The 27,497-nt window shown below is 39.0% G+C and overlaps 1 protein-coding gene across 1 annotated transcript in view; it reads right to left on the minus strand.

Moving 5' to 3' along the window:
- The window catches only part of topaz1 (testis and ovary specific TOPAZ 1), a 60,229-nt gene that overhangs the window by 26,809 nt on the left and 5,923 nt on the right, over positions 1–27,497 (minus strand). The window contains exons 2-14 of the mRNA XM_059645931.1: positions 25,485–25,651; positions 22,036–24,134; positions 20,379–20,449; positions 19,014–19,126; positions 18,315–18,382; positions 16,698–16,807; positions 15,527–15,627; positions 13,261–13,386; positions 12,854–12,917; positions 10,813–10,964; positions 10,095–10,187; positions 7,043–7,158; positions 6,306–6,372 (exon numbers count right to left, since the gene is read on the minus strand). Coding sequence (XP_059501914.1) covers positions 6,306–6,372; positions 7,043–7,158; positions 10,095–10,187; positions 10,813–10,964; positions 12,854–12,917; positions 13,261–13,386; positions 15,527–15,627; positions 16,698–16,807; positions 18,315–18,382; positions 19,014–19,126; positions 20,379–20,449; positions 22,036–24,134; positions 25,485–25,637 — 3,333 coding nt within the window. The 5' untranslated portion in view covers positions 25,638–25,651. The remainder of the gene's footprint in view (positions 1–6,305; positions 6,373–7,042; positions 7,159–10,094; positions 10,188–10,812; positions 10,965–12,853; positions 12,918–13,260; positions 13,387–15,526; positions 15,628–16,697; positions 16,808–18,314; positions 18,383–19,013; positions 19,127–20,378; positions 20,450–22,035; positions 24,135–25,484; positions 25,652–27,497) is intronic.

Raw genomic sequence — 27,497 nt, forward strand, 5'->3', positions numbered from 1 at the left:
GTCAGCAGACCCAAGAATGTTAACGGTTTTCTCCTCCACAATGCTATCAGACCCGCTGAGCTTTTCCAGCAACTTTGTTTTCATTCCTGACTTACAGCATCTGCCGTTCTTTTGGTTTTTAAAAGAAAGAACAGGTGTGTACATCTGTCCAACAGATCTTGAGCACATAGGCTCTGGATCTGCAGGGAACAACTAGTCTGTCCACGGAGGGTAACTAGCCAAGCACATGTCTCACTACATACTTCAAATTCTGGGCAATGAGGACCATTGTGACCCAGATGCCTGTCCACTACTGCTGTTCCTGCCTATACATTTGCATGAAGTCCCTCATTGCCAACACAGCAGGGGCATCCCCTGCCCTGGGGGGAGCCTCATGGAACTTTCAGAACCAAAGGAGGAATAAACGTCACTGTCAGTGGTTAGAAATGGAGTGCAAGTATTGAAAATGACAGCACAGTTATTGATAGAGATGCACTGGAATGAAGAGTGGTACGTCAACTAAAAGAACTAACTACCACTCTTAAGTGACACCTACTAATATGGTGTAACATGGTGTCTTGGCATCCCCACAGAAGGAGTTCTAGTTTTCCTCAGGAGGGGGGAGGGTGGAGGTGGAGTGCCATATGGGATCACACTACCCTGTTAAGCGCTGCCCTCTCCTGCAGTGACCAAAGTGGAGGGGGTGCACTGGGAATGCTCGAGATAATAGAGGATGGCACACTATATGCTGATGCATACGGATGAGATGGTTAAGTACTGAGGAAGTTGCATAGAGACCTGCAGGTTTAGCGGTGGAGATTGTTGGGGTTGGGGTTGGGGGTTGGGGGTGTTGAGCGTGAGTGAGGGAATGTGCCACTCTCACCAACACATGCAGCAGAGTGCGAGCCTTAGTGGGAGATAGGTGCAGAAGGAGTACATATGAGGTGAGAGAGCAGAATTTAATACATCAGAATAGAAGTCATTGACTTTCTCATGGCATCGCTGACCACTCTGCACCTGGGCAGCAAAGTCAGACCAGGTCAGCAGGTTCTGGTGATGTGGCCTCCTCTGCCAGTTCTTCAGGAAGAGGATGCCTGTCCTCTGGACCACTTCATTCAATAGACCCTCCAAGTGTTTATCAGATAATCAATGTGCCATAGTCTCCTTTTTCCACGATATTCTGACCGTGTCTTTCATTAAGCTTCAAAATACCAGTGTTTGTCCAGGTGCAGACTCAAAGTTGGTGAAGACGTACAGGGTGCTGGTCTTTCAGTGGATATCTGTTGAATGACCAGTTATCATGGGAACAGGAGGGGCAAGATGTAGCAGAAATAGAATGAGAGTGATGTCACAGGGTAATTAACGAGCTAAGATTGGGTATGACATGGCAGGAAAACTCACTGGATCTCAGATTTTTCTGTAAAAGACGATGCAATTTGGATTTAGTTAAAAAACACAAGATTCAGTCCAAACTCAGTAAAATTGCGAAGTCAATCGCGAGACTTGTGTCTAACTGACCTGCTATCAGACCAAGAGTCTTCCATTACACTGTGGCTGAGAGAAAAGTGATCTCAATGACAAGAATCTAAATAGAAATTATCCTATTCTACCATTTTAGTTTTCATTTTGGAACAACAATACTTTCCCTATTTTTTTCGTGCATACTTGCTCTCCAATAGGCAGTACAGACAGGGTCATTGAATATCTTTAAGACACAGGTGGAAAAAAAAGTGGGCAGAGAATCAAGGGCTACTGGGGATGAATGTGCTTAGAGAATTCAAAACACAAATAGATCAGTCATGGTCTTGCTGATTGGAGGAGAAGGCTCAAGTCGTCCAATGACCTGATCATGCTCCTATTTCACATGGTTGTAAATACAAAGTGTGGAATAGGAGGGAAATGTTTAGATTCCTGGAGAATCAGTATGCCATTAAAGAAGAAACTCTCTTGAGATGGCAAGATCATTAGTGCTTGTAACCTATATATGGACGAGCACCAACTCTATAGTAAGTGGTTACAGGAAGGGAGGTGAGAGAAGGTCTGAAGTAATACGGAAGATACAATTGTCTCCGAAGTACAATCGTTTGTGCAATATGCGAGAAATCGCAAATAGTTTGTTGCCTTGCAGGAAACAGGGCAGAGAAGAGGTAAGTAAAGGGCATCTTGAAAAAGAAAGGAATCAGCCAGAAGAAAGTGCTAATTCATTGATGACAAACGAGAAGGTAGGATTCGGGCAATCCCCGCAAAACTAACAAGAATTTAAGGATTGGGTAAAAAAGGAAGATGTCATCAGTAGCTGAAACATTACAAACAGATCCATCAAAAGGTAAGGCAAGAGATATGATAAGTATTGGGGATGGATTCAGGTTTCTGAAATTATAACAAGTAGTATCAACAGAACTCTGAATACAACTGGAACTTTGTGGACAGGTAATGTAGAAATGAGAGGCAGATTTTCAACTCACACCACAAGCAAAGGCTAAAAGCAGTCTGCCTGAAAGGGGAGGAAGACTTCGAACTTGAAAACAGATGTAGGAAGACTGAAGTAGATTAAACAGTATAAGAAAACAGGTAAGGCACCCAAAATAAAACTGCAAAGTGAGGGGAATCTAAACTGGCTGTTAAAAGATTATTGGAGGACAGTGAAAAGCATGAAATTGGACTAGGTTGATTGTGTGTAGGAGATCATTAACAAGCTTGATGAAGAGCAGTTGATACATTGTAGCATCCTGTGATATTATAAAACAACAGAACTTCAGGGTTAATAAGATCAACACCAAATAACAGCAGCTAGCACTCAAACATAACGTTTGCCAGCCACTGTCTCTCAACCCTTGAGTGCTTTCCCAGTAATGAGCACAAGTTCACTACATGGCTTCTCACTTTTGACACAGCCAAACAACATTTTATTTCCCAATCTCCTACACTCCCAGTCTTGATTCACAAGCAGGGCATGCTAAATCCCTTAAAATATAATCTGGAACCTCAGTTCACAGCCCCACAGCTTCTGGAAGTCGACCGAATCGCCCATTTCCACATAAGGATCTTTTCTCTCATATGACTGGCCTTTAGTGTTTGTTTTACTACACTTCCCTTTCAATATTTTGTTAGGAAACATTTCCCACCACACGTAAACTTCTAAAGACAGAAGCCAGTATTAAAGATTCTTTTTCCCAAAATTTAAAATGATGGAATTAGGATGTTTTCAAGATTGCGTCTCTCATTCTTGAAACGAAAGTTCCTCAAATGAGAAAAGTATTGCTGGCTAACTTTGAAAAAGAGCAGAAGACAATGACGATGGACTGCAAGTGAAGTCCAAGTCTAAGTCAGCTCTTTAATGAAGCAAAATAAATAACGACACTCCCCTTACAAAAAAACAACTGTCCCTTCTTGCGAATATTATTTTTCTGTCAGTCAGAAGTGCACAAAAGAGGAGGGCAGTTAAGGGGGTCCCAACTCTGATCAGACTTATCCTTGAAAAGTTTGTTTACATTACCTCTCACCTCTGACAACCAAATAACTTTTTACATTCTAGTCTCCAAATCATTTTATAAAAAACAGAAAAATGAAAGTTACTTCAATGTCTGCCCACCACGAGTTTTTGCTCACTATTCTTGAGATTAGTTATTTATTTTCAATTGCTCCAGATCAATCCTGGAAGGTTGGTAATATAGGAAATACCAGGAGCAGCCTATTCAACCCCTCTGCCCTGCTCCACCACACTAGATCTTCTACTTCAGCACCATTTTCTGACATCGTTCCCATACCTTTGATATCTTTAATATCCATAAATTTAGTCATCTGTACTGATCATACTCAAATGACAACCTCCACAATCCTCTCAGATAGAGAATTTGAAAGATTCATTGCCATCCGAAGAAGTAATTCCTCCTCGGCCAACTCCTTCTTAGCCAGTGCCCCTGGTTGCAGATACAGGGGCAACATCCTTTCTGCATCTACCCTATCAACCCCTGCAAGAATTTTGTATGCTTTGAGATCATTTTTCATTCTTCAAAACTCAAAAAAAGGTCCTGTCTCCTCATTCTCCCTTCACAGGCTAATCCCACCATCCCAGGAATCCCTTTGTTGCATTGCCTCTTTGGCAAGTATAATGTACAATTTTGGGCTCCTTATTTAAGGAGCATTATACTCTTGATGCAGTCTCACCAAGGCCCGAAACAATTGTAATGAAACCTCTTTACTCCTGTGCTCGCATCCTCTTGCAATAAAGGCCAATTTAAAATTTATAAATATTTTAACATAATTCATCTTAGTTTGGATATTGAACTGGAGGCATAGGAGTTTTGGTCTATGTACGAGTATCGACTTGCCAACAATTCAAGAGTTTTTTTTAAAACAAATGAGAGAAACAATACTGGGATCATAATTGGAATTTGTTTGGTTAAGTGTTCTACAAGAGGACAGAGTAAATACTGAAAAATATTAACTTGCTTTTAGTTTAGAACAAAGTTTTTGTTTGCTGAAGGCCAAAACCCATTGCTTGAGAAGCTTTTGGTTTCAGTTTACAGACATCATGGTGGATGGTGGACGATGGATGTATGAAACCATTTCTCCTGAAGGAAAGAGATAGTCTAATACTGCTAGGAAATAGGTTACATCAGAGTAAGGGTTTTTGTGCACAAGTTCCAGACCAGTTAAGTTTGGTTAGATCCCAGATAGGGCTATTTGACACTGGGAAAGTCAAAGTTCAGCTGTGCAACTGAGGAACAAAGAGGCTACCAAATGCACAAGCAGCAGGAATTGAAAGCTAAGACAAGCCTACAAAAGGTAATAGATAGGGTTAACGGTAGTTTTTTTTCCCTAGGATGGGGCATTTCAAGACTAGGGGGCAAATGTTCAAGGGGGGCAGGGGGGCAGCAAGAGGGAGGGAGGGAGGGAGGAGAGAGGGAGAGAAGTTTGCATGTTAAAAGTACTTCCTGAGAGTGATAGAAGGTTTAAGACACTTAGATATTACATTGAACAGGAAATGTTTGGTAGGGATGTGGGTCAGGAGCAGGCAATTGGGACTAGTTCAGCTTGGGATTATGTTCAGCATGGATTGATTAGAAAGAAAAGGTCTGTTTCTGTGCCACGTGCCTCTATGACTGTGATATAAAGGATTCTCTCCGATATTGGAGTCTTCTATGCTTCTATATTGTAAAGTGAATCTGGGACAGATGTGATTGTATTTTTTATTATGTGCTCTATGTAAAAAGCTTGGTTTATTCTATTTTATTTTCAGTTCAATGATAAATTGTTTTATTATTACGATCAAATCTGTAGGTGATCTTGTGTTTTGATGAAAGTCCACCTTGTTAAACAAAAAAAAACCCACGATCTATCAAGCCACATTTCAGTTTGAGATCAGACTTATCCAGTAATAACATCAGCTGTGATCATAATATAATTTCCCTCCTTGACTGTTTGCTACAACTGCATGTTAACTTTAAATGGGAAATTATTGGGAGAAGGGGAAGTAAAAGCTACTTGGCTGCATGAGTCAGTTAGAGGTGAGAGAGAGTGAGTTTATATGATTAACCCTGCAAGAATATTTCCACTCAGAAACAAGGACACGCAGGTCTCTTAGGACATGAAGATTTCCCAAAGTTCACTATTTAAAAATAATTTACACAATCTGACAGTTTCTAGTTTTACCTCCCCAATTGGATAACTTGACATTTTTTCCACATCATATTGTACTTAGCCTGGCTAAATGCTTGTAGCCTCTTTACACTTTGCTCACAACTCACACTCTGACATGAATGGGGACATCAGTAAGCTTTGAAATTCGGACCCTACATCCAAATCACTGGTATACATTGTGAATAGCTGGTGTCCTAAGTACTGCCCTTGAGGTAGCCTACATCATGCCAATATAACTCATTTATTCCTACAGTTGTGTCCATTATCCAATTCTCAACCCATGCCTGCATAACACTGCCAGCCCCGAGTGCCCCAATTGTATGTGTTAATCTCCTGACTTGAACTTCATTGAAAACTTTCTGAAAATCCAGACACGCAACATCCACTGGTTCCCCCTTATCTATTCAGCTGGTTAAGCCCTCAAAACAAAACTCCAACTGGTTTGTCCAACATGACATTCTTTACACAAACCCATGTGGACACTGTCCAAGCCTACCATTATTTTCCAAGTGTCCAATTATCAACACTAGATCCAACTGAAGGATCTACTTATATAGCCAAAACTTTCACATGCTAGCAACTCTATGAACAAACTGAAAGCACTCTTTAGAAAGAGGGTGCTCATAAATGTTAGCAAAAGTACATAACACTGTGGGGGGGGGGGGGAAAAAAAATCTATACACCTCCATTTCAGCTATTGCAAAATTCAAGTTAAGCAGCTCTTCTGGTTCTGCTTGATCAGAAAGTAACCTGGAAGAGAAAAGAAGCAAATTTCAGACAGGAAATTTATAATATAATTAAAGAGGAAACATTAGTAAAATTAGAAGAGAAAGAGCAAAGACACTAATCAGACTGCTATTTCAATGAGCTGAGCTGAATGGCTTCCTTCCATACAATGCAAGGTTGTATGTAAACAATGTTATGTACCAAATCTTTTACACTATTCATAGAAATCCAGAGATGACATTGTTACAAAGAAGGAATAGGGGTGGGGTGGATCATTCTTGAAGGAATTTAGAAATGTAGTATCAGAAAGACCTATCGTGGCCCATCTGATGGCTCAGATAACAAACATCCCAAAATGGTATTTTTGATTGGTCCTCAAAAATACTATTTCTGTACAGCACATAGACCAATACATTTGTTCCTTGCACATTTCTCAGTATGTGATTTTGACAGCAACAAGCTAAAAATATCTCCACCTCTTTTATCTGCTTGAAATGAATGTTTTGTTTTCTATGAACCAATATTACTTACTCATTCAATTTTAATAATCTTTCAAAGTTCCAAATGAAACCCACACACACTGACACAGTCAACACACATCACTTTAAAACATTAGGGCAAATCCTTATTATCATACATCGCATAAATCAAGATTGTAAGCCTAACAAAAAGAAGAAAATGGGCAACTTCTTACCTTGGTTTAAGTGCCATGATGAAATCTATTTCTTGGTGAGGCACATGTAGCTGATTCAGCAGATGCATCATGTAGTTAAACTGATCCAACTTAAATTTAAATCCCACTTCGGTAAGCTGCAAAAGTTTTATTCTGTACATAAACAGTCATCTAAATAGATCTAGAATTTAATGTTTCACATGTTTCCCATTACTTTTTAAGATCAAATGAAGAGATTCAATTAGAACTTCATTTACAAATGTGAGGCATGCCAGGACTCATTGGGTAGCACTTTTTCCAGAGATGTAAGATTATGAAAACAATCCCATTACTTTTAGACACCAGAAAATGAGAATTTTGAAAATGCATAGAAAGCATCCAGTCAAAATTAGAATAATTGATTACACATAATTTAAATATCAGCTTCCATCCCATTCTATTTAAGATTGTGTGACACAAATCTCAAGCACAGTTGGTTATGCAAAAGCAAAACATTACTGATGCTGGAAATATGTTAAGAACAATAAATGCTAGAAACACTCAGATTGGGTCACGTGGGATCAGCAAGGAAAAAAATGTGTATACATTTCAGTTCAGTATCTTTCATCAGAACTGGGAAATGATATGTTACAAACTATTAAATCTTGAACATCTTGCAGTTCTGATGGAAGGTTAACAATCTGACACGTTCACTCTTTCTCCTCCCACATATGCTGCCTGACCGGAATATTTCCAGCATGTTACTTTTATTTCTAGCTTCCAACATATTTGACTTATACATCACTAAGGAAATCTTCAAATATGCACGTCAACAGAACATTCAAACTGTGAGCATCTTTTACTGCAATATGTACCACTACCAGCACGAAAAAGGGTTACAGAACAAAGGAGATTATTTTTGAACTGAAAATGCAGATTGATGAGACAATGAATTGGGAATTGGACAGTGAATGAGAGAGACAGCAGAGAAGAAATTCACCAGGGTAAGGTAGCTCAGACGTGAGGAAGGGAGGCAAAATTCAGAGACAACCTTGTTATGGGTTAGATCCAGTCTATCCTTTTCCATCTCTAAATTAAAACTAATAGAATTATGGTCACTGGCCCCAAAGTGCTCTTCCACTGATACCTCAGTCACCCGCCCTGCTTTAATTCCCAAGTGTAGGTCAACTTTTGCACTTTCTCCAGTAGGTACATTTTCTTGTACACACAAATTCCTCTCTATCCAAGCTCTTAACACTATGTTTGGAAAATTAAAATCCCCTAGCATAACCACCCTATTATCCTCACAGATGACTGAAACCGCCTTACAAATTTGTTTCTCAATTTCCTGCCCACTATTGGGAGGTGTAAAGTATAATCCAAATGAGGTGATCATCCCTTTATTTCTCATTTCCATACATTTAACTTACCTGGACGTATTCCCAGGAATATGCTCCCTAAATATAGCCATAATGTTATCCCTTATCAAAAACACCACTCCACCCCCCCTCCTCTCTTGCTCCCCTTTCTATCTTTGTTTTAGCATTTATACCCTTGAACATTAAGCTTCCAGTCCAGTCCATGCCAGCCACGTCACTGTAATTATTACGACAGTCCCATGCTCCCAACCATGCCGAATTCATCTGCCTTACTTGTTAGGCCTCTTGCATTGAAATAAATGTAGTTTAATTTTTCAGTCCTAGCTTGCTCTCCACTTTGTTCCTGCTTGCCCTGTTTGACTTATTCCTTTTTCCCACGGTATCAGAATCAGATTGATCTCTTTCCTCATTACCTCCCTGGGTCCCATCGTCTCAAATCAACTGCTTGGAATCTAGCGTACTTGTTACACTAGAGCCAGTCACAGTACCAGACATCTGTCAGTACTACATTCCCAAGAGTCCTCCACCCCTACTTTTTCCAAAACAGCATACTTGTTTAAGATGGGGATTGCTACAAGAGACTCCTGCACTACCTGCCTCCCTCTCCTACCTTTCCTGGAAGTCACCCATCTACCTCGCTGTATTTTCCATTTATCTCCCATCTTGCAACTGCAATCCATCACGCCTAGCTCCTGTGAATTCCACACTGCTTTGAACTACCACTCCAATCAAACCATGTATTCCAACAGGATTTGCAAACAAGCACACTTTCTGCAGACACAATCATCAGTAACATGGAAGCTCTTCCCTGATTCCCATATCCGACAAGAAGCGCACATAACCCTACTACAGGCCGCATTAGCACCTTAAACAATCTACAGACCCAGAAAATACTGCTCTAAAAACACCTTATATTAAAAAATAAAATTTTTAAGTTTAATCAAGCCACTTAGCTGCTCCCCTGCTGTAGATCTCCCTACACAGGTTTCTCCAAGGTCAGTTGTGAATTTCGCTGTTTATTTTTCTTAGATGAACTCTGGTGTCCAGAGGTACTTGAAATCGAACAGCAGAGGCAACAGCTGTGATGGCTCACTGCTCAGTCAGGCAACAGTGTAGGTTTCTTTCTCCACTGACTCACTACCCAACATGTCATCACCGCCTTTGTCTCCCTTTCTCCATTTTAAAGTACTATTATTTTTTGTTTTTCGCCACCCCCGCCCCCAAAAGTTCCAAAACAATGCAACACGTTATAAAACAGTAATTACTGCTCCTAGAATTTCAGGAAATCAGTTCCAATACTGAAAATACCCAAAAAAATAGCAGCTCTTATAGCCACAACTTTTTCCATCTTAGATTGCCCAGAATCCTTTAAGAGTATGTTTGACCTCTTTTCTACAAAAGATAGAGCATGGAATTTGTTACAGAGACACAAACAGCAGTGTGGCTGGGGAGAGACTGAATGAGACACAGACTGCCAAGTGAAGAGGAGAGAAGAGCAGAGAGAACTAAGAGATTAGAAGGGAGGGAGAGAAAGACAGTTATAGGCAAAGAGAAAAACAAAGACACAAAAAAAAGTGTTTGTACTCTATGAAACAAAAACATGAAACTAACCAGTTCAATTAATATTTCAACAGCTGTCCACTAAGGTAGTTAATCACAAACGCTACCAGACTGCACTTCTATCTCATGTATTAACATCCAACAGTTGCACCTACCTTACAGGTTATCTCTATAAGATTGGGGACCAGGGGTCTTGAGTCTGTGGATGCCACTAGATCAAAGACATTGAGTAAAATGTTGCCATCTGGCTAGAAGAGAAAATATTTTCCACATGTTGAACAGAATTTGTTAACAGTATAGATTAATGTGGTTATAAAGAAGGGACAAGGATCAGACAAGGATCGGTTGTGACTACAGAATCAGATTATTACATACAAGAATCAGGAGCAGGAATATACCATTCAACCCACTGAATTTACTCCACCATTTGAGAAGATCATTGCTGATCTGACTGTAACCTCAAATCTACACTCCCTCTTACTGCTGATAAGATTCTATCTAACTCTGCCTTAAAAGTATTCAAATACTCTGCTTCCACCACCTTTCAGGGAGAGTGTGTTTCAAAAGGCTCACAATGCTCAGAAAACACTGCACCTAATTTCAGAGTCAAATGGATGATCCTTGATTTTTAAACAGGAACCATTAGTTCAAGAACCCCTTCATTCAAACCAGACCCAGATCCCAGGCACTGAGACACATCAGTGCAAACAACTGTGCCATAGTACCAGCCAACTACTAGTTTAAAACAGGAAAAAAATATTCAGAGACTGCTCATTGATGCAGTTAGAATTTAAATTCTGTTTGCTTTTATCTATCGAGAGATAGGACAATGAATTAACTTCAGTCTAGATTATTAATAAAACAAGTACTCACCAACATCTTCATGATCACTGCCATATTGAGAATTTCAAACAGTTCTTGCAACATACGCAAGTTCAACAATGTGAAAAGTAGTCTGTTCATCAGTTGAGAACTACAGTAAATGCCAGGTGGAAAACTTCTGTAGTAACTTCTAAATATTCTGACTGAGCAGAAAAGTATACACACCACATTACAATCACACCATCAACAGAATCAAGAATAACTTAATAGTCTTCAATAATTTTCCCCACACTTACAGATATGCTATTATTCTCAAATTGATAAGACAAAATATTTCACTTCATCTGCTTGGCAAATCACTGGGAGCCACAGATCACCAAACAAACCAACCTTAGGCCAGTTTTATTTCAGGAAGCTAACTGGGAAATCCAAAACAGACTGACTAGTGCTGAAACATGAACTCTGACCAGCCTAATCAGGGGAAATTGCTTCAGTGTTGTAACCATGCTCTTCTCACCCAGACTTAAGATAGTTAGAAACATTCTGGATGTTGTATTTCAATCAGCAGTAACAGGTTAAAATCTCAGCTAGTTAATGCACTTCCCAAAAGTATTAATTCCGTATCCATTCTGTTTACTTGCTCTTCTCTTGCAGATTCAGTTCTAGATAGTCAAACTACACTCATTTCAAACTTCATTCATTTTGTCTTTTCAACAGAATCTCACCATTGACATTTTAGTCAAATGTCACAGCCAAAACGGCCTCTCACTCTAACATTAATTTCTCATCTACACAATCTGTGATGGTACACCCAAATTTACTCAGTGCTTGTTTTTCTCTCAGCATAATTCTTATCCAAAATTTTGATTTTACAGTAATGCTAAAATCTTTTGTTGACCATCCCTAATCTACTGTTGAAAGCACAACACAATTACATTAACAGAAGACAGTTTGGTGCGGCCAGAAGATCAACTAAATACTACATAAAACCAAAAAAAAATTTAACCCATATTGGCTGTACAAACTGAGAAATATATTACCTTGAAAGACAAGGTTGAAACAGGCATTAGGTAACATGGTAGGAGAAAATTACTGCAGATGCTGATGAAGAGTCATCTAGACTCGAAACGGTTGTTTACTCTCTCTCCACAGATGCTGATTGACCTGCAGTGATCTCCAGCACTTGTTGTTTCATTAGGTAATATGGCCTTGGTTTTGGATATTGGGATCACATTATGACAGCATGAGAAAGGCTTTGTTGTGCAGTAGGATAGCAAGATTGTCTCCATCTCTGCAGGTTACCCATTTTAAATGTGATTCAAGGTTTTTGGAAAAGAATAATCTTAGAATTTTTACTAAATAAAAACCAAAGAACTGCAGATGCTGTACATCAGGGACAGAAACAGAAGTTGCTGGAAAAGCTCAGTAGGTCTGTCAGCATCTGTGAATAAAACTCAGAGTTAATGTTTTGGGTCTGGTAATCCTTCCAGTCCTGAAGAAGGGTCACCAGACCCAAAGCATCAACTCAGTTTTATCTTCAGAGTTGCTGCCAGACCTGCTGAGCTTTTCCAGCAACTTCTGTTTTTGTTCTTGTTTTAGAATGTTTACTGACTGATAACAAATTTTGAAGAACGCTGAAATAATGCAAATTTCCCAATTGGAATGTGATCATTGATTGTTATTATTTATTCATTCACACTGTGAGAGCATGCTTGAAGACCAGCATTTATTAGCAACGCCTAATTACCTTCTAGGCTACAGAGGAACATGCTCAACAATTTTAGAGGGCAAATAAAACTCAAGCAAACTACTGAAAGTATGTCATCAGAAGCCAGGTTGGGTTTGATAGCCAATTTTATATCCCAAAAAGGATATGTGCCACACAGTCAGGTAGTTTCATGGTCACCAATATTGTTACTGATCTTTCATTCTAGAAATTTATTTCTTTATCCAAATTCAAGTTCCCTAGCTAGTGCAGTAATGTAATCACAATGTTACACTGGCCAAATTAAACTGACCTTTGAAAGAATATTAAAAGCAAATAAGGGATAAAACGCTTACGGAAAATGGCACGAAGCAAGCTTATTCATACCTGCACGGAGCAAGAGATTCAGTTTACCAGTCTCCAAAAACTTCTGAACAATCTCCATACAGAACTGAACCAGGTAATGAATTGAGAAAAGAAAGTATCAATAAAACAATCCAAAATTGTGAGCAACTCAAAAAAAAAGCTTACACAGAGGAGAACAGCTGTATATTTACACAGTTCAAATGCAAAGCCAAATCAGGCATTAATGGGTAAAAGATTTGACATTGTGTTTCAATTTTTGTCTTGTTAATGATTAATATTAGTGAACTATTTCAACATAAACATTAAAATTGTCAGGTAAATAAATTAGTAAATAAAGCACAATGCTATGAGAAGTAATGGATCCACAAAAGTAGAGCAGTTCAGGAAATATATTGAAAATCAATTATATTAATAAATAATACATTTACTTTTTCATCTCCTTCCTTAAATTCATGCCCAAACCTGCACATTTTTTTCCTGCATCCTTTAACTGTGGTGAAATAAAATCGGCAGTAACCAGATGGTAGTGCCGTCAGCTCCAGTGGATAATTAAACTGAAAGGAATAACAAAACAACTTAAACGTCCAAATTATTAGTGTTTCAAACTGTTTTCCAAACTGAGGCCTGCAAATGTATGGAGGTATATGTGCATGCGCGTGGAGGGAGCGGAGGGTGGACAGCAATTCTGCACGGTCACTTTTAGGTTGTTGACAAAATCAAACGTAAGTGTAAGGCTTCAGACAGCACCCGAGTACGGCCCCTCCCAGTTGTGCAGTGTAGGGTGGGATTGCTGTCTGAGTAAAAAACAGGGGCAAGGAGTACTTTTACATGCAGCACCTGTGCACTGCAAATATTGCATAGCATTACAACTTCCATGGGGAATAGGGATGAATTGAGTATTTGTGTACATGAATTCATTTGAAATAGTTCTTTCAAACATGTTTCAGAACATACTGTTTTAAGGAAAGCAACATCTGTGCTCAAAATGTTTTAACTGCTTTTAAATGCGCTGAAAAAAAAACTGCAAGCTTGAATCCTCAAAATATCCAAACCAAAGGGATCAATGGGGTACTTCACTGCCATATGGATTAAAAATATTATATAGTTTAAAAGTGAGAGAAAGTCAAATATTTGAAGTGCCAGCAAACACTCATGGATTTCTTCCATTGGGTTCAGATCCTTCCACCCTGCCATCTTGGTAACTTCCTCCAGACTTGGGCTCTTGGACACCAGCAATTTTTACTGATTCATCATTGGTAGCAAAACCTTCAACTACTTAGAAACCAAGCTCTGGAATTCCGAACTTAAACCTCTCCATGTCATTACTTCTCCCTTCACCAAGGTGTTCCTTAAAATTAACATTGATCTTTGACCAAGAGTTGGTCACTGTCCTAATATCTCCTTAGGTAGTTCAGCGTTACAATTTTTAGAAATGATAATGCTTCTTTGTCTTGGGATGTTTTACTGCATTAAGTGCACAATGCAAATGTAAAGTACTGCTGCTTCAAAAAAGTTACCCAACAATGAAATCCAAAATTCTTTTATCATCACCCCACCAAAAACAAACATCCATAGTTTAAAAGCAAATCATCGCAAAAGTACTTTGGGGAAAAAAGACTTTCAGTCACCATAATCACAAAGGCAGAAACTCTAGAAAAATGCACACAAGTCCTCAGCAAGGCACACTTTGATGCTGTGTTGGTCAATGTGAAAGATACACCGATGAAATGCACAAAGAGCAAGGTACGTTACTTCAGTTAGAGAAATAACTGTTTGCTTCCAAGTAAATGGAGAATCTGAATCTTCCTATGCACCCAGAAGCATATTTACCCAAGTCTTCAAATACTACCTGACCCCATCCTTTAGGCACATTTCACCTGTTTGAACACAAGTTCTGACATGTTTAGTGAATTGGTCATAGAATCCCTACAGTGTGGAAACAGGCCCTTCAGCCCTACAAGTCCACAGCGAACCTCACAGCATCCCACCCAGACCCATCCCCCTAATCTACACCTTCCTGAATTAAGCATGACCAAACCACCTAACCTGCACATCTTTGGACTATGGGAGAAAACCAGAGGAAACCCACGCAAACACGGGGAGAATGTCTGCGCGGAGTTTGCACAGATGCCAGAGGCTGGAATCAAACCCGGGTCCCTGGCGCTGTGAAGCAGCAGTGCTAACTGCTGTGCCACTGTGTGTCATCTAGGCTAATCATGCATTACAGGTCAGTTATCTCAGTCACAAGATATCAAAGCTAAGAATGTATCCATTTCTTTCGATCTTCCTACAAATTTCATGACACATCTCTCTGATAGTTTCCTGGATCATAATCCACCTCAGTGCTTGTGTTATGAAAGATCAACAGAAAGTTACTGCTGTCTGCAGCAACAAGAACAAAACCATACTCTCAGTTTCGCAAACCTTGGGTGGGACGGAAGTTTCAAAGCAATGCAATTTGTGAAGAAGCAAGGTGTATTATTCAAGCAGGATAGAGCAATCTTTTATTTCTAGGAAAGGGAATGAATTGATTTATAAAAGTGAGCTTTGTTATTCCAGTGGGATGCATACCTAAAGTGTTCTCTGGGCAGCGCAATTCATCCAACATAAATTTAAAAGAGCCATACCAACACAAGCACTGTAAATTCAGCAGAATTACAGGTCACAAAAGGTATACATGAACTGCAGACTTACAGGCCGAGCCAATGTCCGATGCTCAGAATTATTTGGAAATACAGGAACAGGAGTACACGCTGATGTTGGTGGTTGTAAATGCTCTTGAGGAAATTTTAAATCTAGGAAAGGAAAAACCATCCTCAGCACTAAGTCTTTCGTCCTCTATCTTCCTGAAGACACTGATCTACACAGTTCGCCATGAGTGGCATCAGCATTCTGCTATTTAACACAAGGACCCATTTTCAATACAACAGTAAGTAAATTCAATAGTTGATGAGAAAGGACATTAAGCTCAGAACCTCTTTTCCACTCAATCACTGGACTGAACTAAACTAGTTGGCAAGATTGCAATGGATTGTTTAGTCAGACTCAGGATGCTGAAGGAGCTGAGTCGGGAGGGGAGATAAAGGAGCAGTCTGGTAGTTTATCAGGAAGGTCGTCCCCTGAAGGCACTCAACTAACCGCTGCTTAAAAAAACGGTACCTAGACACTGAGCAAAAGCAGGATGAGAATCACCTTTGTTAAGCCTCTGTTAAACCGACTGTTGCCAATTCTTGGCTAAGCTCATGCATGAATGCTGTTTGTACTGAGTAGCTAACAGCTGCTGCCTCACACTTTCTGGAAAGTATTAGCAGAAAACCAGGCATGGGTTTAAAGCTTTTCCTCTTCTCAAACATAAACCCACATAATTTAACACATTCTCTGAAATTTAATGTGTCTTTTAAAAGTACAAGTCTACTTTACACAAGTAGATAAGAATTGGATGATAAACACTAAAATTTTCATCTCAAATAATTAGCAGAAAAGCAGAATTTAGCACAAATGGGAATCTTAAAGCACTGGAAATACTCAGCAGGTCTGACAATATATATGTGAAGAGAAAAATGGTCATCACTCATTCAAAATGTTAATGCTTCAGGCCAATTTTGACAGTTTTAATTCCATCTTCATAGATGGTGTTTGACCTGGTAGGTATTTCCAGCATTCCGTTCATAATTTAATACCTCATCTAATGAGTCTTTATTTTGTCAGAATCCAAATCATTTCAGTAAGGACTGACGAGGGCTTTGATAAGCACCAATTCTCCGACCTTTAAAAGACATATCATTGCCAATCAAACATTTTATATAAAAGCTTCAAGGACAACTCTGAATTGTTGCCATACACAATTTACAAACCTGCAGCATACCATTTATCAACGCTGATTTATGCATGGGAGGTTCAGAACAAGGTTGTTCGGGGGAATACTGATTTTCCAATAAATGTCCATCTGAACAATGCTGTTGAAAGCTGCAGCTACTGCAAAAGAAGTGTGCATTGAGTTATTAATATCAATGTTTTCTAATAAGTTAACCTTTCTTAGGGGCATAGCAAGTTACAAAGCTATTACATGAAAACATTTTGGACATTTACTTCAGATATTATCGTTGCACCGAGTCTAAAAGACCACATTGCACAATGAGGTCTTGGCATTCTGTAGAAACCGCAGCAGTTCATTTGTGTACTGTAAAGTCCCACAAACTGAAATGATAAATTATCTTACTCATGTTTGCTGAGGGAATCAAGTTGAACAGGATACTTGGGAGAACATCACTGTTTTTCTTTAAAAGAATGCCACATGTTCCTGCAGTGATGTTACCAGACCTGCTGAGTTTCTTCAGCAATTTGTTTTTGTTTAATTTAACATTTTATCCAAAAGATGGTACATTTAACAGTCTAGCACTCCTTCAGCACTACACTGGAATCTCAAGCTAGATTAAGTACTTAGCTTTTGGAGATAGAGCTTAAAGCCACAACTTTTGGTTCTGAAGTGCTACCTGCAGCCAAGGATGGCAGAGTTAGGCCATTTAACAACAACAACTGAAAAACAAAACAAAAAGATTGGAACGGGTAGTTTACAAGGAAGAGTAGGGAGTATTCTGTAGACAATACAAATGGAGGGACATGGAACACATAAATGGCTCACTGATTCCATCCAAACTGTTGAAAGATAGCAGAGAATCATTCACACTTGAGGTCTTATATCAGTTCTTTGAAAGTGTGATTCAATAAAGACCATTTCCCTGCTCTATCATCTTAGTTATTTTCAAATCCTTTTGAATGTGAAAGTAGAGAATCTGTTATCACCACTCCTTCACGTAGATCATTACTTCCAGATCATTACTCTTGCTTCAATAAACAAAAAAAATTTGCATAAAAGATTACGTGGGTTGTTCAAATCACAGAAACAGAGTTTACAAGAGGGCTGGTGCAGCACTGACCTGCCTGAAAAGTGACGTTTTGGTCGTTTCTAAGAGATTTTCAGTCACCTGAGTTCGCAATGAGGAGAAATGCAACTAATTAACAAGATTTAACACCTGCTCTGAGGAGAGGTGAGAAGCTGGCAATGTTTATACGAGAGAAAATGGTCTTTGGGATCACACAAAGATATTCAAAATTATAAACTGTAGATAAAGCTAATATCAATGTGTTCAACAGTCACAGATTCCAAAGAGGGAAAAAATCTTAAAATTAGCATGAGGGCAGCGTTTTAGACATAATTACTTCATGAAAAAGAGTTACAAATGGATGACCAGAAGAGAATGCAAGATTCACATTACTAAATTCAAAGCAGCATTATAGAATTGAGGGGAATGAATGTAACATGGTATTTCTGTGAGTTTGTATTGGTGTGAAATTTTGCAATATTCTTCTCTGGTACTGCACATTTCTATGTTGCTATAAAAAAAGGGCTGTGCAGTTTACAGAATTAAGAGTCTGGTGGGGAATTGCAACAAATGTGAAAGTAATCATTCTATCCACTAACCTTATTTCAATCCCTCTGTCATCCTGTTGTTCAACCATCTCAGAAACTAATCCAGTATTCGGAGCACCCTGAAAATAAGAGACAATCTGCAGCTTTTGTTCAGCTACAATGTTGTGTACAATCCATAGTGAAACACGTACATCCTATGGACTGTGACTGGCACCATACTGGTTCCACATAGGTGAAGCTGCCAGAATGTTTTGTGGTCCACTACAAATATATCAGGTCTGTCTCAGCAATCAAAATAACTACATGTTACAGACATCACAACATCAGCATTTACTAAGGTCATGATGCTGGCACACAATGGGCAGGTTAATGAAATGTATGATCAACTCTATCAACAGCTTAGGCCTTTTCTCCTCTGCAGAAACTCTGCTTGTACGTGTTAAGGTGGGAGGTCAGTGCATTTGGAGTTCTCTCCAGGGATCTGTTTTGAAATATAATGTCAACCTCAGGCTCACCAGACCAAGTAAAAGGACATGAAAGAAAGAACAGCTTACTGCATTAGAAAGTTCAGGATTTACACTGCTGTCTTCTAACATTGCTGCAGTAAGAAGCAGCAGGTGGAGAGATAAAAGGTAAAGGATACCGAAAGGAAGTGTGAAAGTGGTGTATTAAAAAAAATCTACTAATGCAGATGGCATGAAGCAAATCTAAAATAAATCATTCAAGCACAGATTAAAACTATCAATCTACCTGGTACGAACTGTATCCAGGATCAGTAACCTCTCCCTCTTTCACCACTGTCAATGTGTCTTCAACAAGATAATTCCCTTCATTCACAGATGTTTTCCTTTGCGTATTCAATCCTAAAATGCAAAGAAATAATCCATTACTGAAATTAAGTATAGCTTACACGGTAAATTTGAGGAACTACTAAGACTCAGGTACAACGGGCAAATCAGTGCCAGCTTTTGCTGTAAAACCTTGTTTCATTGCTTTAAAATGTACCTCATTTTTACATGAAATATCTGTTCCTTTTATATACAAACTTTCTGACAAACAGTTAGGCAGTTGAATTTGGACACTTTCATCCAAGCGTTAAAAACTACTTGTTTACACTATTTGTCAGTACAGTGATAAGTCATTACAACCCAAAAGGCTGCTTCTACAGCTGCAGGGCCTTGAGTCAGAGGGCTTCATCTCAGGATACAAGGTCAGCCATGTAGAACTGAGGTGAGGGCAAATTGCTTCAGAGGATTGAGAATCTTTGGAGTTCACAACCCCGAAAAGCTGACGCTCAGCTGTTCAGTACGTTCTAGACAGACTACTAATGATTTTGGAAAAACTCGGGTCTGGCTACGTCTGTGGAGAGAAAGCAGAGTTAATGGTTCCCAGACTGCACTGAAATGTTACTCCTTCCTTCCCACCAAACACACTGCCAGACCTGCTAAGATTTTCCAGAAATTTCTGTTTTTGTTTCATATTTCCAGCAGCTGCAGTTCTTTCAACACTTCTTGACCGTTTTTTGGACTTCACAGAATCAGTGTGCTGCAGCACAGGAGGCAACCATTTCACCCCCATTGTGCCTACCCCAGCTTGTTAAATGATCGTTACCTTTTACCAGCTTTCTGCCTTTCCCCATACCCTTGTAAATTATTTTCATTCAAATAATCATGCATTACCCACTAGACTGCCTCAATCAAACCTGCCTTCACCACGCTTCCAAGCTGTGCATTCCATACCCTGACTATCTGCAGATTGAAAACACTTTTTCCCCCAATTTATTCTTGCTTCTTTTGCATATACTCTAAAAGGAAATTGAAGGAAATTAAAGAATTCAGGAATCAAAAAAGAAAATGGAGTTGAGGTCAAACATTGACCATGATCTTATAGAATGGGGAAGCAAGGCTGAGGAACAGATGAAACAGGTACATTAAAGTTGTTGTGGCACAGAAGGAAGCCATTTGGCCAGAGCACACATTGAGAATAAATCAGTACAGATGTCAATTGAAACAGTCTGCTGGAAGATGGATCAATTTACAAAGGCTTCCAATTTGAAAGGTAACTGGCAAAAATAAAGTGGTGCTGAAAAAATTTAATCCGGAAAAATACACTTGCCATTATGTTGCAGACTGGTTGAGTCTGGCACCTTTCCAAGGGAATCATCTTTGGATACATGAAGAAACGTGCTGTGAACAGAAACAATGCAAAGATTTTCATAACAGTTTCTAAACACTGTCATTAGTCTCTATTTCAGCATCAGGAAGAGAAGCATTCACTGTAAAGAAAGAGCTGCAAAGTGGTCTGTACTTACAAGGAAGATTGCTAGATGCCATTATAAACTTAAGCTGATCACTGAAATACAAGAAGACACCATTGTCTGAAGACTGCAAATGAAGTTTAAATTACTTCCATTTTTATTATTTTTAAGTGATGCTGTTCTTGATCTGGTTAATTCTACCCAAAAAGATGCTGGATTCAGATTCCACAAATATTTTTCAAGAAGGCAGTTGCACAAATAATTGAATTTGAGGCAGTTAAAAACCAAAAGAAAGACGGATAGGAATAAAGATGACTTTTCTTTCAAAGGGCCATCACTAGCACAAGTGGCCAAATAACCTCTTCAATGCTGTAAATTGCCAGTCTGCTAATTCCTTAAGCATATAGGATAATCAATAAAACATGGCATTCCCAGTCACCCATTATTTGAAAATAAAAGCTGTGGCTTGGTAAACTAACAGATAATAATATTGTTATCAAAGAAACAAAAGAGACGACACAATCAGGTTCTCTTGTCAAAATTTTTTTTTGGTCAAGCTTGCTCAGTAGAAAACGGATCCAAAACTTCCACTTGAGTGCAGAATATTTGATCTCCACATTCCCAGGGCTAAACTGACTGCTCTGGAAGTGGATAATAAAATGTGAGGCTGGATGAACACAGCAGGCCAAGCAGCATCTCAGGAACACAAAAGCTGACGTTGCCCGAAACGTCAGCTTTTGTGTTCCTGAGATGCTGCTTGGCCTACTGTGTTCATCTAGCCTCACATTTTATTATCTTGGATTCTCCAGCATCTGCAGTTCCCATTATCTCTGCTCTGGAAGTGGAATTGTTATCAACTCTATCTGAAACTCTACTTTCTCCTCACAACGTGCCACTCCTTGGCAATAACCCAATGATGCAGCTCCGACTCTTCAGGCTCATAAGACATTTACCATGACAGTTGTAATCCAGTTGACCCTACTCACATGTTAGCAAAAACCAACTGCTTCTTTTGTGTTATGGTACTGCAATTGAATTTTAATTTTGTTCATGGTACATAAAGCATCACTGCCAGTGTTTGCTGCCCATTCTTAACATTAAAAGTCAACCACATTGTTGTAGTCTGGAGTCACATGTAGATCAGATCAGGTCAGGGCAGATTTTGTTCCATAAAAAGATCATTAGCAAATCAGGTACCTCTCTAAGACGATTGTTTTAAGGTTGCTATTACTAACATCAGCTTTTAATTACATTTTTAAAAACTGAATTTACATTCCACCAGCTGGCATATGTCCAGATCACTGGATGACTAGTCCAGTGACAATACCATTACTCTACCACTGCCCCTATTTTTCCTCATTAGTATATTTAAATTATTTAAGAGATTTTCATAGCTGTATCAACCATACAATTTTACCTTAACTTGAAAATATTCTGTAACTTCCTTCCAAAAAAAATTAAAAGCACATCTTTATTAGATAAACTATTAAAAAACAATGAGAAGCGTACACCCACCTGGAAATCTCATCATATGACTCTCTCCGTTTGTTGTTCAGTTCACTTCCAAAGTAACCATCTCCAGAGTTTAACTCCTCTTTCCTACATGCAGTTTCTTCCAGAGCCACAAGTGGTTCAGCATTCTGCACCACCTCAGTATTACTGGGACTGCCAAATAACTCTGGGTCATCTTGAATCACATCGATCACAAGCGCATCCTCTTCATAAGCTCTGATAACATCAGGTACTCGCTGTATATGACACTGTTTTTCAGAGTTCCTATATAGTATTTCTTTGACTTCACTGTCTGTAATTATTTGCGCTGCAATAAATTGTTCCTTTGGAGATGCAATCATGTGTTGGTTTTCCAATAAAGAAATATTTTCAACATTCTGTGGTAGACAATTTGAAGATTTTTCAAGACTGCAGTCATCATCTGGCCACAGAGGCAGTTTTGCTGTCTTAGAATGAAAGTCTGCTTTATTTTCAACAACGAAAGAGTAACCATCAAGAAACCCGTCACTTCTAGTATGTTCATTACGTTCATCTATTTGATCATATCTTAAATCTGAAGATTCATTCTGATGATCAGAGATCATTGTTGACAGTCCATTGTTCATTTCCTTTGTGTACACTATCTTTGGAGTAAGTTTATCCTGAACATACTCAGATCTTTGGTAGTCTACAGTTGCTTTTCCTCCTGTATCATTACACAAAGGAACATGTAATGTGGGTGGTTTGGCTGACAGTGCTTCAGTGCAATGAGCAGCTGGGCTTGGGCAATTCAGTTTATTTTGCCCGATTGGACATTTCTTTTCTTCAACACAAAAACCATTTTCCATTTTGGAGATATTTAGTACATTGGCAGAGGGAGGCAATTTAAAGTTATTGCAGGAATATGCATCTTTTAACTGTCTACCATATTCAACGTTTGGATGCTTTGAGAAATGTACTGAAGGCTGCACTTTTGCTACCTTGTCACTTGCAAAAGATATACAACTCCAATTATTTTCTAATAGTGATTTATTTCTTAAATTATCTTTGTTAACTGTCTTTAAGTTAGGCACCTCCAAGGACAACCTCTCCAACAAATCTAAAATATTCCTATATGATTCCAAATATGCTTGACATAACAATGCTCCGGATTTTGGCTCAAGTACAGATGTGCCTCTGTGCAGTTCGCCTGCATTTTCCTGTTTGCAACACCATTGCGAATCAAACCAATATTTTTGGCACAGTCTTGCTCTCTTGAATGGTCTGGCTCGGGCACACGTTTCCAGAATGATGGGCATTGTTCTTGCACAACTAAACTGTGTCACAGAAACCTCACAATGCACACATTCACTTGTTTTTCTTTTACAGCTTTCAGAAAGATGTACCTTCTCATCTGGTACAATAATGTCAATCGGGTCAAAGCCAGCATTTAGTTCTTGGGTTTTAACATCAGGAAATTCTGGTATTTCTACTTCTAAACTGTCCCCCGTTACATCTGTAAACCCCACTTTGCTCCAAACTGTGTTATCTTGACAAACCAAACCTTTGGGATGCCAGGATAATCCTAAATGCCCTGGTTTAAATTCTACTGCAGAACAAGATTCTGTAACATTAGGTGGTCTGGTCTTTCCAAAATCACTAATATTAGCTCCCAAATGGGCTTTATTCAAAACTATAAGATGCTGTACATCTTGCTGAATTACTCTGGATAGTTCTGATGGTCTGGTTTCCAGCAATATTTCTGCGTTGTTCCTGGGCAATGCACATCCTGTTTTAAAGTCCATACCTACTGATTTGTTTTGATTTGGTTTAACAAATTTTGACAAATCTTCAGAAGGATTTATCTTGCTACATCCAGTTCTGTTTAAGCTAACTTGGAGAGGTTCAATTGTTGCAACGAGCTCTGTGCCCCTCCAGCTGTTTTTTGTCATCTCAGCCACTTTACTGTCCCCACAGCCATAATCTTTTTCATGTTTCCTCACTTGGCACCTTTTGCATTTAGGACCTTTCTCTGACATATTGCACATGTCATTACACTGACAGCAAAGGTCAGGTATTGAAGACTGTTTGAGCCCTTCAGGCATCATGTTGTCACACGGCTGCACACGAACGGTTCTACTTTGCTGAAAAAGATAATAGTGACAACAGCTGTTTATTGAATGCTTGACATTTTATACCACAACTGATCTTTATATTGTGGATTAAGTCTCTAAGACTTTCCAAACATTATTTGCAACAAGCATGCCCAGTTCAGTATGAATAACGTTTGTTTCAATTTACTCATGGGATGGGAGTTTTACTGGCTATGCGAGCATTTATCACATTTCTCAGTTGCCCTTGAGGCAATAGTGGTGAGCCTCCTTCTTGAAACACTATGGTTCCTTTGGTGTAGGTGCACTCACAATGTAATTAGGGAGGGAGGAAACTCCTGGATTTTGACCCAGTGACACTGAAGGAATGGAGATATATTTCTAAGTCAGGATGGTCAGTGGGTTGGAGGTGAACTTATAGGTGGTAATGATGGCGATATCTGTTGCCTTTGTCTTTCTTGGTAGTAATAGAGGTCATGGGTTAATTAGTGCTGTCTTAGGAGCCGGAGTTAATTTATGTAGTGCATCTTGTAGATTGCTACTAAGCAGCAGTGTGTTCTAAGTGGAGGGACTGAGTGTTTGTGGATGTGCGAGAATCAAGCAGACAGCTTTGCCTTTTTTGAACCAAGGGGAAAACAGTATCACCACAATACTTAGTTAACCATCTCAAACTTCTTGTTTAAGCGCACGCAAAGCATATTCCCCAGGCCATCCACTTTGCAGTCTGAGCAATGTTAATCCATTGGTGACTCCACTACTACAGGCTCAAGCATACAGGGGAAGAGCTGGAGTAAACTCTTCAATGCATCAATCAATCCACACTGAGGTCACCATTCTCATGCATGGCACCAACCATTCCTCCAATATGGTCTTTGCAGAACCATCATACTTCTAACTTTGGTATATAATCAGACACAAAACACAGCACCAAAACAGGAAGAGGACTTGTAACTACTGCCTTATTTTAATTATGACAGAGATATTCCCACTTACAAAGGGGTTTAAAGCTGGGGCTCATAAACTATATAACCTCTAAAATCCAGTTAAGATATTCAGAACAAAGCTCTTTATCCAGAGAGGCAAGACTAGTCTGGGCTAGTCTTTATGCTACACATAAGCCTCCTCCAACCTGTTCTTTGTCCCACATCATCACAGACCTCTATTCCTTTCTGCATTAGGTGCTTATCCGTTTTTCTCTTCAAGATATACATTTCAACTACTCCACGGACTAAAATTCCACATCCTTACTATTCTCTGGGCAAAGATGTTTTTGGTGAACTCCTTACTGATTTGTTAGAGGTCACTTCTTTTAAGGGGAAATATTATCAAATATGACCTAGAAACAATAAATTTTACAAGTAATCTTTCCTTAAAAATTCTAACCTGAGCTCTTCTTTTAAAAGGTGCTTGTGGAATTGATCGGCAGTTTAAGTACTTAGTACAATGCTCACTGTGATCTCCAATGCTTTGGTTCATTACAACATGACTATGGTCTGAAGGACTTTTGTTAGTAGGATTCTTTAGGACAATCTTCATTCTTTGCTCAATTGCTAGCAATTGAAAGAAAGAAAAACATTATGTATACAAGAAGTTGCTTTTTTAAAGAGGCTTTTCATGGCCTTAGTACAACTCAATGGACAATGCAACCAATTAAGCATTCAAGTGTAGTTACTTTTTAAAGCAACAACCAATTTGACCACAGTAAGCTCCTCAAATGCCAATGTGTTAATAACCATTCTCTTTAAACGATGCTGATTGCAGGATAAACATTGACCAAGACAACAGGGAGAATGCCCTTGCCATTACTTAAAACAGTGCCAAGGAATATTTTAGATCAACCCGAGGGATTGGAGGAAACCTCAGCTTAATGTCTAATCTGAAACATGGCTCTGTTTGACAAAGCAATACTTCCACAGAACTGCAACTGAATCTCAGCGTAATATTTTGTACATGCCATTAAAATTGGAATCACAAGCAGTATCGATGGCTGATGAGGGTGGAAGCTGGAGGCTGACATGAAGAACCTCTTTAAAATTCAATTCACAGAAAACAAAAACAAGGAGGGTTTCTACAATTATAGAATACAGGTTGAACAGGTACAGCAACTTTTAACATGGCCAAAGAGCTAGAACACAGGTTCCAACAGAAGGTTTTCCTTCCACTCTGGTGGGTGTGTCCAAAGTGGCTTTGTAGCCATAAAAATAAAACAAAGTGTTTTTAGCCAGTCAGTCACAGAATCCACACGAATTCTCCAAATTCAGGGCTGCCTGGATAATGTAGCTGGTGAAACCAGTCAACCACATGGACTAAAACACTGCATTGGTTCCAAACTACTGACAGTGTGCACATTAAAGACTCAGAGTTAATATTTACATAACTGACATTCAGTGTACACTTTATCCTTGTAAATGTAAAGGCAAATTAGCCAAGCCCAAATAAATCTAAGCAGAGGAGAACAGAAATCAATGCTGAGATAATCACCTTAAGTATGCACAGCTATGCTGATCTAATCTAATTAAAACAACGCAATATAGGAGGGCAGAGCAGTAGCAAGCTACCTGCCATTTATCCATTGGGACAACCTTATATACTTGTAACTATGACTTAATACTCATGTTAAATCCACTAACTAGACAAATATTCAAATGGATACACAAGTCCTGAAGAACTGAAAATGCAAACACATTCATAAACATGCAAACTCAATACAGCCAGAAAGTCTAGGTTCAAGTCTCATGTACCCCAGATATGTCATAACATCCTTAAATAGGTTTATTAACAACACCTATAGAAAACTCAACATTCCTAACAAAAAGACAAAACTACAACTTTTTTTTTAAAAAAGCTCTCTCTCAATCCCACACTACTGTCACCTCCATCATTCTCCTCCAATGACACAGGAAACAGAGAAAACTCTGCTTTGGATTTTTAATTTCCTGGAGAGCTAATTGGTGAAGCAGCTGATTCCTGATTGATCTAAATTAACAAATTCTTGTCAACCTGAGAAATATGCAAAGCAGAAACCTGAGTTCTCTATAATTCCCTTTGCTTATTGGATAATTAGAATTACACACACCCCACTCCAACTTTTTTAAAGGGCACAAATTACAGTACAGAAGTCAAATCATATTAACATTCTACTTCACCTCCAATTCCTGTGATGCCATTTCTACCAGGAGCTATCTTCTCCAGGCTGACCTGAGTATGGACAAGAACATGGAACAAAACTAGGCAGGAAGGGCAAACCTCCTACAGGCCACATCCAATGCGGATACGTGGAATGCCACTTTCAACCTAGATCCATGGATGGGTACAGAATCACAGAAAAGGTTCTCACAATTGTTCCATTGGAATACAGGAAACAGGAGCAGACTACTTGTCCTTTCAAGTATATTC

Source organism: Stegostoma tigrinum, chromosome 5 (assembly GCF_030684315.1).
Source record: "Stegostoma tigrinum isolate sSteTig4 chromosome 5, sSteTig4.hap1, whole genome shotgun sequence".
In the NCBI taxonomy this organism is placed as follows: domain Eukaryota; kingdom Metazoa; phylum Chordata; class Chondrichthyes; order Orectolobiformes; family Stegostomatidae; genus Stegostoma; species Stegostoma tigrinum.